We start from the raw sequence: 13,491 nt of genomic DNA, 5'->3' as shown, positions 1-13,491 counted from the left end.
GCCCTAACATGATCTCCCTGCAAAGCCCCCACGCCTTCACCTCAAGTCAGCGAAAATCATTTGTTAAAGCCGCTTCCCATTTCAAAATTCTGAAACTGCCACAACAGCCTGGCCCACCCCTTCTGCCAAGGAAGGAGCCCTGGCACAGAAGCTCTCCCACCCCATCCACAGTCCCGTCACTGTCTCCAACCACCACTGCCTCGGTCTTCCAGGTGAGGGAGAAGAAGACAAATCTGTCACAGCCAGGCCATGAGCACAACATGTCAAACCTTAATAAAGATGGGCTACAACAGCAGCAGATTACACCAGGCACCACTCCTGTGAGCTAAGAACAGGACACTGAGGTGACAATTCATATAACCTCACCAATATAAGATAAATGGAAGATTGGAAGAATGTTGTGTGGTCCGATAAGTCCCAATTTGTGGCATTCAGATGGTTGGGTCAGAATCTGGCAACATGAAAAGCATGGATCTATAAAGCATGGATCCATCCTGCCTTCTATCCAATGTTTAGGTTGTTGGGGTGATGTAATGTCTGTAGGATATTTTCTAGGCAGAATTTGGTCTCCTTTGTACCAAATGAGCATAATTTAAATGCTGCAGCCTACCTGAGTATTATGGTAGGATGATACAACATGTCAAAAAACTCATAATCTGAAACTGCTTTCTGCAACATGACAATGAGTATTTGTATGCCAAAAAGGCCTCCACAGTCACCAGATTTCAATCCAATTGAGCACCTTAGGGATGTAAGATCCGAATAATAGACGTGCAGCAGAACAATGTTCAGAACAACCCACAAAAGATTTTGCTGCATTCATTCTACATTAAGCATGGTCTGATTAAGCAACTTGTTAAAGTACCGGACACACAAGGACAACCCTTTTAATACCATGCTCTATCTTCGGACAAAATTGTAGCTAGAGTTTTTGATGGTTACAAATAATAAAATTTATTAATCATCTAGAATTTTCTGTGACAATAAAAATCTCTTTAAAAAAAGACTTAAAAGTGTAATGGTTTTCCTATATATATTTTTTTTGGGGGGGGACCAAAAAATATTTTAAAAACAGTTGTGATAACAAAATTTTAAAAGTTAGTTAATTTTCCAAAAAAAAAATTGGTGATATGATTACCTGCATGACGTGAGAAAAGGCCTTCCTCTCTCCAGCAGCCTCCAGTGCGTGATATGTTGCCATAAGGTACAACAGCTTCACTTCATCGCGATTGCTCGATGTTAATTTTAGAAATAGCCACTTGAAGATGCTCTCAGCCTCATAGCTGAGAACCGTGCAGAGTAGACCAAGGCAAATGGCTGCATCCTGACGCAGCTCCCAGAGTAGCTTACTACTATATAGCAACAACCAAATGACAATATGTTATTATAAAGTTGAGATATTTGTCCCTTTATAAAATAAAAATGCTGTACTAAAGCCTAGAATACATATGAAATCTTGCAATTCATCATTTGTTAAAAGCTAAGACCATATACTTCTGTGCATTTAGAATTTATAATAAGATGTGTGCAACATTACACTGTATTTAGTTTGAAAAAACCCAAATATGCTGGATGTGTATTAGAGTTCCTGCTTACCTCTCATTTAAAATATCATTTAGGGTGCTGAGGATTGTGTCCAATTGTTTAACCAGTGTCTAAGAGAGGGGAGGAAAAAAAAAATTTTTTTTTTTATTTATGCATGCATTTTGAAATATTTTATTTCTGTCATCAACTCATGAATGACTCTCTGGTATTTCCATTTGGAACTTTTATATCAAATCAATCTTTATTTATATAGCGTCTTTTACGGTCAAAATTGTTTCAAGGCACTTTCCAGAATCCCAGGGCCTAAACCCAGACAAGCAACAGTGGCAAGGAAAAACCTTGAGCAGGACCAGGCTCATGTAGGGGGACCCTCCTGCTGATGACCGCTGGGTAGAGAGTAGAGAGTAGAGAGTAGAGAGAAGAGAGAAGAGAGAAGAGAGAGAAGAGAGAAGAGAGAAGAGAGAGAGGGAGAGGGAGAGGGAGGGGAGAGGGAGAGGGAGAGGGAGAGGGAGAGGAGAGAACTACAACATGGCTGACATGCTATCATATGCTCTAATGATAGTCTATGTAGTAGTCATGCGGCAACCTATAAAATATACTTGTGATAATCTTTTGGTGCTCTGTTTTAAATAGGTGAAATTAAAGAATTTCCAATTGTATATTCCTTACCAGAATACCTTAAAGACTTCAAGCCCTGTGTGTTTGTGTATTTGTGTGTGTGTGTGTGTGTGTGAGTGAGTGAGTGAGTGAGTGAGTGAGTGGGAGAGAGAGTGGGAGCGAGAGACCATGCATTGCCTGGCCACAAAAAGGTCACATACTAGGGTTAAAGCTTTATTCCCTTATTTGCCTCACTGATTCTGTTTTCTTAAGGCTACACTGCTTTCAATTCCCAATGCCTTGAGTTCCCTTCAATTTGTCCATGTGGAAGTGTTCAAACTTTCACTATTACATGTAGTCCTGAGCTCTACTTCTGTTTTTCGATGATTTGATATCAACAAACATTTAAATGCTCGCATTAATGATGATTAAGAATTACCCCCCCACATTTCTTCATCACAAACGACAGTTCCCCACTACTGTTCCAGTTTTATTAATGCATTTGATAGTTCTTAACCCAATTTTAGTAGTTTCAGCAATATCTTAGCTGTTAATTATACGTGCCACTGATTTGACCCATCTCAAACAAACTAACATCTTTTCCACAACTATAGGATGTGTCTTTCAACGAGTTGTTTAGGAAAAGAGAAGCTACTCATTCGATCAGTTAAAGTTAAATAACTTGTTTAAAGCTGAAGGATAAACCAGTCACTTTAGAAATTAGCTCTCCCTTGACAATCTGCTATTTCGAAGTGGGTTATATATATATGTAGTTTTTTCTTTTCACACCTGAAGGTCTGGAAACATTGTTGAAACAAGTCCCTAATTTCAGTGTTTGCACTGTATGCCTAGTGCTTAGTTACTGTGTGGTGAATCCAGAGAACCTACACGTTTAATGTAGGCTTTGGACTGAAGGCAACATGGAGGTCACTAACGGGAGTCACAGAGCTGTTGTGTCCCCTCCCAGCAGCTTGGAAGTAGAGGGGCTAGACCTGGAGCAGTAGAATTGACTATTAGCTGTCATGTGTCTTAGGCCATTTACTGTAGCAACATGTTTCGAGTGTGAGCCTAATGCCCATATACCCAACATTCCAAGTTTTATGGGTTTTTTGCATAGGAAGCAGCAGACTTCAAAGTCACTGTTTAGAACTGGCATTAACCAAGCCTTAAACTTATCCCTATGAAGCCAAGTGTTGCTGAATTTGTATTTTCCCATTGCGGCAACAATTTGACCTTCTATTCCTCTTCACATCAACCATGACGCGATGTAGACTTGCCAATAACACAAAAGCTAATTGTCTGCAAGTCGTAAACACATTTAAAAACATAACTTGTTGCAGGAGCATTTGAGGTAGTGTTGAAATTGGTGAATTTAAGACTTTGACGGGTCACAAGCCTTCTGCAATCTATTCAACGGAATTATCTGTAAAAACTTTTGAACCCTATAGGCAATCATAAAAATTAAAAATATTGGCCAATCCAATATACTTGATCAATATGCCTAAAACTACTCAGTACTACAAAGTACTCCTGATACCACCTCTTGCAACTTTCATTTGCCATGTTTTTGTCGGCAGCGGGCTATGTTTGTGTGAAAAGGACATCGGGCGGTGACTTGTGGCACCTGGCGAAGAGTACTCCTCGACATGTTCAAATTTTAGCCTTTAGTATGGGTGGCTGTTAGATTTCAGTGTTTTGAGCATCTTTGGTGCCATGGAGTGCGGGCAACGCAGGAAACTCCTCAAATAAACATTACTCCTCAAAGGACCTCCTGCTAATCCCAGGCACCTCACATAAACAAAGAGAAGTTTAGAGAAGTTCCGGGGCCTAATCAAAGCAGCTAGATTTACACTGGGGCTTAATCAAACAATAGCCAAACTTTCTTCTCCAGCCCTTGAAGGCATATTCTCGAGCTTCCGCAAACACTGAGTCATGAAAGTAGTGCCATATAGTGGCAAACACCAGCATGGGCATATGGAGAAACAATAGAACAATAGATTGGTTACAACAGGCCCACTTTCTCCTTGCCCCTCCCCATATCTTCCATCTTCCGAACCTATGATTTGCCCATAAGCTAGCGACCCACTACCTCCAGGCAGGTATATGATGGAGAATGATCAGAGCTTTAGGGGATTTTTGTTTGAATGTTACTTTGTGAGGTATTGTACATAGTTTTCTTGTAAACATCTGCGGTTGTTTATTTACATGACCAATTGGACCATTTTTGTATTGGCATTTTTTAAATTAATCATAGCTTCCTATAAGTTCTTACCTATACCTTTACAAATCTTTCAAGTTGTTGCCGTTAACCCCAGTGGCATTGTGGCAAGTGAAAGTGAAAAGATTAGGATGAAACATATGTAAAATAAAAAGTAATTCAAAGAAACTAACCACTTTACTCTCACTGTGGCTAATGAAGTCCTTCAGTTGTCTGAGAGTTGCCAGTCTGCGGTCACGATCATCCTCCCTAGAAACTCGACGCAGGAGGTTGGCCAGCCGAGACTCCTCTGAATGACCCATTCCTCTGTCTACAACAGCATTCACAGATGATCAATTTAAGAATCATTCATTGACACAAGCGTTTTTGATGTAGTGAGTCTGTGGGTATTCGCCAACAACATTTAAATGTTGTTGAACCAGCTTTATGGGATTATATGAAAAAGAATATAATGGATTATAGTTACGCATGTCAAAAATATGTTTTTAAGTAACAAAAAAGGAAAAACAAAAGCATCATCTTGACAAACTACAGTACCAGAGTACAAATGGGTGCATCTGCAGGGAGCCTATTTATCCTACCTACACTAGCTGTCAAAGGAACAACTTAAGATGCTCATTATACTAAAACATGTTGCAAAAAAGATCAAGACTTTAATACAACAGACGTGTTAAAATATCTATGGATATCAACCACAACTCTGTTAAAAACAATGAAATTAGGTTGGATAAATTTTGGTTGAGTCATTAGATACCGCTAAACAATACAAGTGCTGTAAGATTCTTTTCTTTTATAAGTTAATGGTACTGATTATTTTCTATTCCCTTTAGAAAAAAGGTTTATAAAGATATAATATTGCAATTAAAATAATCAAGTGATTACTAAAATTATTCAAATGGAAAACAAATACTTAGCCAAATCCTTTTCCTCACTCAAAATTCAGAATATCCAACCAAAAGCAAGAGAAATGGGATAATGCAGTGGTGATGAATTGTCATATTACATATAGCTCCACCCATGCTGTACATTTTTATTACCGGTACAAGATATACTGAATTGCTAACAGTGTATGCATATGTGCCCAACCTTACCCTGCGATTTTTTCATGTCCTTTGAAGCTAAAGCACGATTTCCATGCTGAAAACGAGGCAAATCTGTGGTCAAGTCATTTGGCCTCAGCTCTTGCCCCACCGACTTCCAACCAAACGCATTAATACAGATAACTTTGTTGCCTTCATATCCACCTATGTGAAAAAGAAGTGTTTAAATAATTTGTCTTTAATTGGATACATGATACATAAGCAACATTCTATCAAAGTGGCCAAGAGGAACAGCGAGATACATGTTAAGAAATGTAAACAGGCCATGTAGAGCTGCCCAAAGTTGCCAATTCATTTACAATGCACAGGCTTACCCTCTTCCTGGTGTGTATCTGCAGCATGAAAGGCATTGCTAGACACCACTGGAGGATCGGGACAGCTAGAGGGCAATATATCATACAATATGGATGAATCGAGCTCTCCTTCCTGGCTGAGTGACACACTGTCAGTTCTGAGCATGATGGACAAAAACAGGAAAACCATAAAACAAAAGAAAATGAAAAGACATTATAAGACATATCTTTGGCAAATATACAATAAAAGTCAATACAATATACCAATGCAGTATTTCAGATTTGGTCTAGACATATCTGGACATCAACAGTTTTATCAGACTTTGAACTTTAAAAAGGTTTCAGAAACTTGCGGCGTTTACAAAGTATCCATTATATAGAGGCAGTTTTCATGGGAACAAGCGCATTTGAAAGTTTTTTCACAATCCTGCCTCGAATCATGAAAAACAATATGAAAAGTCTGTAATTGATGTCAGGTGTTGAACTGGAATTTGGTAGCAGTTTTGAGACATTTTACATTTGGAAAAAATATCCTCCATTAATAAATTTGATTGGAAAGTGGACCGCTTGACCGACTAAATAAGAAACAACACTTAATGGCCAAGCCCCACTCTACATCAAAGTTGATTGTGTAGAACGGGTCCAGACATTTAACATCTGGACGTCTTTTGTACACGACACACAAAAGGAGCCATTAAGATGGCACCACAGCAACCATCAAGATTTAAGGAAAATGGTGTTAGAAAGAAGTTACTGATAACATTCTATTAGGTGACCAATCAGAGCAACCGTGCTGTTTTGCATATAAGCTGCTATGCATCAGACAATATGCAGTGGCTAATCCACCAACTGCTAAAAACACCATTAGGATCTTCTCCAGGGTTCCAACACCTTTAAACTGCTCCTGACTGGCAAACATCACAGAACTTTAAAAACCCATAAAACAAGGTCCCCCAAACCACTGACACACAAAAAATATTACAGTTTGGTGTGCAATTGATAAGCAGTAGAGATACAAGCAATTTCTTGGTAATTACCACTATTAGTTTTTATTGCATTTCAATTCCTTTATTTCTGGTGCTATATACAATTTATACATGACAAGAGCTGCGTCTAGTGATTTTATTGCTGGCATTATACAGATTTCGGAGTATGTTGATAATTTATGGTGAATAAGAGGTTGTGCATATTATGTGTTGTAAAATGACTGCAGTCTGAGGGAGGGAGAACCTTGTCATTAAAACTCTCTTTAGGAACCCTAGTGGAAGTGACCAGTGAGAAGCTCCTCAGGACCAGTTTGCATACGCCAGCACAGAGGCTGTGGAGCATGGACATGCATTGTCTAGTTTGACTGATTAAGCCATTTAGATGCCTAATCTATATTGTCTCCATTGTCTAGTTTGACTGATTAAGCCATGTAGATGCTGGAGCATATTGATTTCCCATTTCATGAGCTAGATGTCTTAGTCGGATATAGAGAGGACCACTAGCAGTCTAGCTAAGGCGTTCACATGTACTTCAGTTGTCCAGTTACTATCGGATTAAGGCAATAATTCCTTTACCAGAGTGCTATGTAAACGTGGTGACTGTCTAGACAAAACCAATGCTTTAAGTGGGCCGGCACAGACTTTTACAGAGTACCGCATTTCTCTATTTTATCCTCTGGCGTACCGGGAATTCTCATGAACTTATCGTACCCGTCTTGTGAGGGACAGGCGTGCGTCACGTACTAGTGCACACTGGGTAATATAGTGTAGTCATTGGAGGAACACCTGTCCCTCATGAGACGTTCACCCTTAAGGGGGTCTCATGAGTTGAGCATGCCAGAAAAGCCATAAAGGAGAAGAGATCTGGGACATGTGAATGGCAAAGCAATGACACCGATTTACCACTTGATTTGAGTCAGATGGTTAGTGAACCTGAATCTGGTGACACTTAAGTTGATGCAGGAGGAAATACAGATGTGAACACTAATTTTAGTATTAAAGACCTCCCTTGGGCCAATATCCAAGTGAAGATACATAATTTGTATAGGAAGTTCAATCAAACAATTTTATTTTTTAAAAAGGAGCACCATTTTCAACTATTTAAATGTATTACTTAATTGTTTGCTGCCCTCAGCCAAATTTACCTGCCAATGACTGAATAGGGGTAGAACCGGCTCTTATATATATATACAAATTTGGAAAACTGTTTACTGTATGCTTTTAGTTTTCCTGACGTTCCCCGAAAACTATTTTACTGCCTGGATATGTGTCACATATCTAAGTGATATATTTAAATCTATATAATAAAATGGCATGTCAAGGGAGACATGTGGTATTAACTTATACATTAATAATAATAATTTTTTTAAAAGACACGAGACGATTACGTGAAATCTTGACAATATACATATCCGGAAGTTCTTAAGGAAGTTGATAACGTTAACAATACGTGCCTCTATCACAGCTAGCAGTCGAACTTAAGCCACAGTCTCGTTGAAATGCTCAGATTGCTAACCTGTTTAACCTCATCGTTTCAGTGTGCAGTTAAGGCCGATTTACATGGCACCGTTTTCACTGCTGTATGACACAATATCACCTAATTAGATGCAATCTAGCCGATGGTTTAAAATAAGTGAAAGTACAGGGAGCACGCAGCTATTTAGCCTACCGCTCACCTGCCTGACAGGCGGGATCAATAACATGGCATAAGACTGATGTTGAAACATACGCAAATAAAATGTTTAAGACCGTATGTTTAAGTGGTTTCGAATGGCGTCATTCTAAAAGGCATTAACAATCCCTCCAAATAAGATTTATTACAGCAGAAAACCGTAGGCCCAGAGTCCCCGATTTACTTGAACTAGCTTCTCTAGCACACGATCACCAACCTGGGCTGCCAGTCATTCCAGTGTGGCTGCAGTTTGTGGGCGCCGCTGAGCCGAGACCCCGAAGATTTACGGCTCATTACCTTATGGAGGGCTGCATGATCCGCTGGCAGCGGCAAATGCCCCTCTCTTTTTAAGTTGCTTTTCACAGTTTTGTTTTCTCAAGTCTCAGTCTGTTAGCAAGCTGTCGTTTTTTTCGCTAGCTTGCGGCACTTCTTCTTCTTTGTGATTTTACGAGAGTTTGCCTTCAATACATTGGCTTACTGCCATCTATCGGACTCGTAGCTAAAAATCATCCTAATAAAGTTATGACACCTTTACCATTTTCCTCTATGTCACTCTCATTTTATTGCAATCTGTTTATTACATAATTCTTAATTTAGGGTGAAATATAAATTTGATCTCATACTGAGATCAGAGGAACACAAACCTTTACAATGACAGTCAACAGTAGAAAACATTGTTAGCAAAAAAGGAAAACATGCTGCATGAATCCTCTGACAGCACACTTTGCACATTCTTAGTAATAAAACACCCATATAAGTAATGGGCATATGTCTAATGTAACTAAATGTGACTTGTCAGCAAGGATATTTTATGAACTGTTGTTGTTATAGGTCACTAGGAGAGAAACACAACTACAGTAATGATGAAATTTCCCCTTATCATCATAGTTTCTTAGCTGTACATCACTGAACTGTAGTTTGAACCCAGTTTTAATCTCAAAAGTTTGATTCTTGGAAGATAGTGACACTGATTTAGTTGTTTTTTGTAGTTATCTCAGACATTACTGTAAAGCATTCATGATCCATTCCCCCTTTTTTGTTGCTGGAATTACTTATTTATAAAGTTGACCTGTTTCCCCGGCACCTGATCTTTTAAACAACAGAGCTGGTTTGATGCCATTATGTTGCAGTCTTACTGCAGTCTTATATTTGAGATAATCAGGTGTATGACATCAAAATTCCTGCATTAGATGTCTATTTAAAGCTTATCATAGTACAGAAACGGCCCTTTGAAAAATCACTGCTGATCTTATAATAGCTACAGATAATGGACCTGTCTCTACACATGTCAGGGACAGTGCTTTTTTAAATCACAAAGATTTCAGTTCTTTCATTTTAAGGGTGTTTCTTCCCACTGAACCTCTGATTGGAATGTCTGCTGCTGAGTTTCAGAAGAATTGGGTGGGTTATCGTTGGCCAAACCCACCACATGACCCCAAGGTCACCATCTGTACTGACAACAGATCATATTATCTTAGTCTTGAAGACATAATGGTTTAGGTAACCATGGTTATCCCTATTCTTATCTTGGACAAACCTGAGGTTACACTTACATAAGAACAGACAGGCTGACCACATTTACAATATGGCATTTCTCCAATATAATAAATTAAATTAAAGGAGAAGGGGTGGGATTTAATAAGCTTTTATTCTATATTGAAATAGACCATTATTTAATTCAAGTACAAATAGTATAGGCACAAATGGTGAATGGGGAGCTAATAAATTTAATGGTTAAAGCTACACAGAAGCTGTTGTTGCTGTGTCAACAAAATATCTTTTTTTTATGTGGAGCTTTTGTTTGGATTCTTGATATAAATTGACCACCAAAAAGAATTTCAAAAAAATTATCTCAGTGTTTTATCACAGAAAGTAATTCTGTTATGGCAATTTGAAGAATTTTCATTTTTAATGTTATAGCAGTACAATTAAAACTTCATGAATTACTGAAAAAAAAATTAGAGATAGGGAGTAGATTTCACACTGGACATTGTGCTGGATTGATTTGCCATATTTGTTGGTGCACTGCATAGGTATACTCATAATAATGCAATGTTCCATATTTTTGTTTGGGATTTGACAGATAGTTATTTAGTCTCAGGAAAGTTAATACATAAAAAGAAAGAAAGCTGTTTGCATCATTGAAATGATTAATTCACAACTGATAAAACTGATTGATTGAGTCACAATGTGTCATGAACACGGCTACTCTAACTGATACAGACACACACACAGTATGCACCCACACTCACACACACACACACACACACACACACACACCACACACACACACACACACACACACACACACACACACACTCTCTCTCTCTCTCTCTCTCTCTGTCTCTCTCTCTCTCTTTCTAAGTAACTGCAGTTACTAAGAGACTGATGTCTGACAGTGTTACCATGGCATCAGTGCTAAGGCTGAGTCATCTCTACTGCAGTGCATGTTCTTACACCAGCACACATTGATTTTTCTGATACAATTCATTCATTCATTCATTCAGTCAGTCAGTCAGTCAGTCAGTCAGTCAGTCAGTCAGTCAGTCAGTCAGTCAGTCAGTCATTTATTCATTCTCTGTCTTTATTTCTCTGTTCACCTTGAGATAGATAAAATTAGCCATGACTTCATGACTTTGGTGTATGTACATAGGTATTCTGTTTGAGTGCATTTTTTTCTCTAAGTTACGAAACACATACCCTTACTAGGAAAAATGACATCAGCTTTAAAAATAGCATTAAAATACAGTTAAAAGTTTACATTCTGGTGAGTTATTTAAATATTTTATGGTGATGAACAAGTTAGATAACAAGAGGAAAAAGAATCAGGAATCGAGGAGCTTTTTAAAAAAAAAATGATGTCACTGAGTACCGTAGTTATAGTGTGAGGAAAGCAAATAGAAAACAAAAGAAGATGTAAACGGGGGCCTCAGTATTCAAAAGGCATATCCACAACAAGTCCATGATACAACTAAGTAGATGGTCTCTGTTACAGTAAAGGTATAATAATCTCCACCTCAGTTTTGGGACTTTTCACTGTAGTATGCCAATGTGACATTGATTTAATGAGAATTTGTTGCAGGATATGAAAATGTTCTTCTGGCCTTAAAGTTGGTGCAAATTTCATATTTTGCAGTGTAGCTAATGCTCACAATGGTCAGTCACCATTCAGGCTGACCTTTATATAAGTATGTACTGTATCTTTTGGTTGTAGAGTGGTTGCTTGCCATGCTCTACTTCCTACAAGGTGATATGTTACTGAACAAGATACTGAACCCCCACTTTGATGTATTAACATGCATGAATTTTTTTTGTACATGTACGCTTACGTAGTTATCTGGGACCAGTGCATTAGTGTGAAAGGTTTGAGATGCTTAAATAAAACCATCACTGGATCCTGATGTGTTAGCAAATTATAGGCCAAAATCCAACCTTCCTTTTATCTCTAAAATTTGTGAGAAGGTTGTGGTGACTCAGTAACTGGAGCACCTGCAGAGGAACAGTCTTTTTGAGATGTTTCAGTCAGGCTTTAGAGCTCATCACAGCACAGAAACAGCACTTCTTAAAGATACTAATGATCTTCTCATAGCTTCAGATCATGGACTGGTCTCTATGCTGGTTCTGCTGGACCTCAGTGCTGCTTTTGATACAGTTGATCACAGCATCCTGTCACATAGACTGGAACATATGATTGGCATTAAAGGGACAGCACTAGACTGGTTTAGATCAGTTAGCTCATGTCCATGGTGTTCCCTCCTCATACAGTAGGGTTAGCCATGGAGTTCCACAAGGTTCTGTACTTGGACCAATCCTCTTCACCTTGTACATGCTTCCCTTAGGACATTATTCGGCAGCATGGGATAAGTTTTCATTGTTATACTGATGACACTCAGCTATATCTATCCATGAAACCAGAGGAGACAGAGAAGTTAGTGACGCTTCAGACCTGTCTTAAAGACATAAAGTCTTGGATGCCTTTAAATTTCCTTCTCCTTAATCTCCCGACACCCCATACTCTCGGAGAACCCCCCACAGGACCCCCCGAGGGACACGGTTGAATGCCTTCTCCAAGTCCACAAAACACATGTGGACTGGTTGGGCAAACTCCCACGCACCCTCGAAGACCCTGCTGAGGGTGTAGAGCTGGTCCACTGTTCCACGCCCAGGACGAAAACCACATTGCTCCTCCTGAACCCGAGGTTCGACTATCCGGCGGACCCTCCTCTCCAGTACCCCTGAATAGACCTTACCAGGGAGGTTGAGGAGTGTGATCCCCCTATAGTTGGAACACACCCTCCGGTCCCCCTTCTTAAAAAGAGGGACTACCACCCCGGTCTGCCAATCCAGGGGCACCGCCCCCGATGTCCACGCAATGTTGCAGAGTCAAGTCAGCCACGACAGACCTACAACATCCAGAGCCTTAAGGAACTCTGGGTGGATCTCATCCACCCCCGGGGCCTTGCCACCGAGGAGTTTTTTGACTACCTCGCCAACTTCAGCCCCGGAGATATGAGAGCCTATCCCCAGGTCCCCAGGCCCTGCTTCCTCATTGGAAGGCGTGTTGATCGGATTGAGGTATTCCTTCCACCGATCCACAACATCCCAAGTTGAGGTCAGCAGCACACCATCACCACTATACACAGCGTTGACAGTGCACTGCTTCCCCTTCCTCAGACGCCGGATGGTGGTCCAGAACCTTTTCGAGGCAGTCCGAAAGTCGTTCTCCATGGCCTCACCGAACTCTTCCCATGCCCGGGTCTTTGCCTCAGCAACCGCCGTAGCTGCACTCCGCTTGGCCTGCCGGTACCTATCGGCTGCCTCAGGAGTCCCACAGGCCAGTAAGGCCCAATAGGACTCCTTCAGCCTGATGGCATCCCTCACCACTGGTGTCCACCAGCGGGTTCGGGCATTGCCGCCATGACAGGCACCAACCACCTTGCGGCCACAGCACCGGTCAGCCGCCTCAACAATGGAGGCACGGAACATGGTCCACTCAGACTCAATGTCCCCCGCCTCCCCCGGGACATGGTCAAAGCTCTCCCGGAGGTGTGAGTTGAAGCTCCTTCTGACAGGAGACTCT

General features: G+C 40.2%; 1 protein-coding gene across 4 annotated transcripts in view; it reads right to left on the bottom strand.

Annotated features, from left to right (window-relative positions):
• smg1 (SMG1 nonsense mediated mRNA decay associated PI3K related kinase) overlaps positions 1-8,860 on the bottom strand; it is a 48,563-nt gene extending 39,703 nt beyond the window's left edge. For all 4 annotated transcript variants that reach the window (XM_057026846.1, XM_057026847.1, XM_057026849.1 and 1 more), the window contains exons 1-6: positions 8,629-8,860; positions 5,775-5,911; positions 5,452-5,604; positions 4,534-4,670; positions 1,597-1,655; positions 1,139-1,352 (exon numbers count right to left, since the gene is read on the bottom strand). In XM_057026846.1, coding sequence (XP_056882826.1) covers positions 1,139-1,352; positions 1,597-1,655; positions 4,534-4,670; positions 5,452-5,604; positions 5,775-5,911; positions 8,629-8,705 — 777 coding nt within the window. In that variant the 5' untranslated portion in view covers positions 8,706-8,860. The remainder of the gene's footprint in view (positions 1-1,138; positions 1,353-1,596; positions 1,656-4,533; positions 4,671-5,451; positions 5,605-5,774; positions 5,912-8,628) is intronic.
• Positions 8,861-13,491: the final 4,631 nt, after the last annotated feature.

This window comes from Takifugu flavidus, chromosome 3 (genome assembly GCF_003711565.1).
Source record: "Takifugu flavidus isolate HTHZ2018 chromosome 3, ASM371156v2, whole genome shotgun sequence".
Lineage (NCBI taxonomy): Eukaryota > Metazoa > Chordata > Actinopteri > Tetraodontiformes > Tetraodontidae > Takifugu > Takifugu flavidus.
The sequence above is the reverse complement of the archived record's forward strand: the minus strand, read 5'-3'. Positions and strand labels throughout refer to the sequence as shown.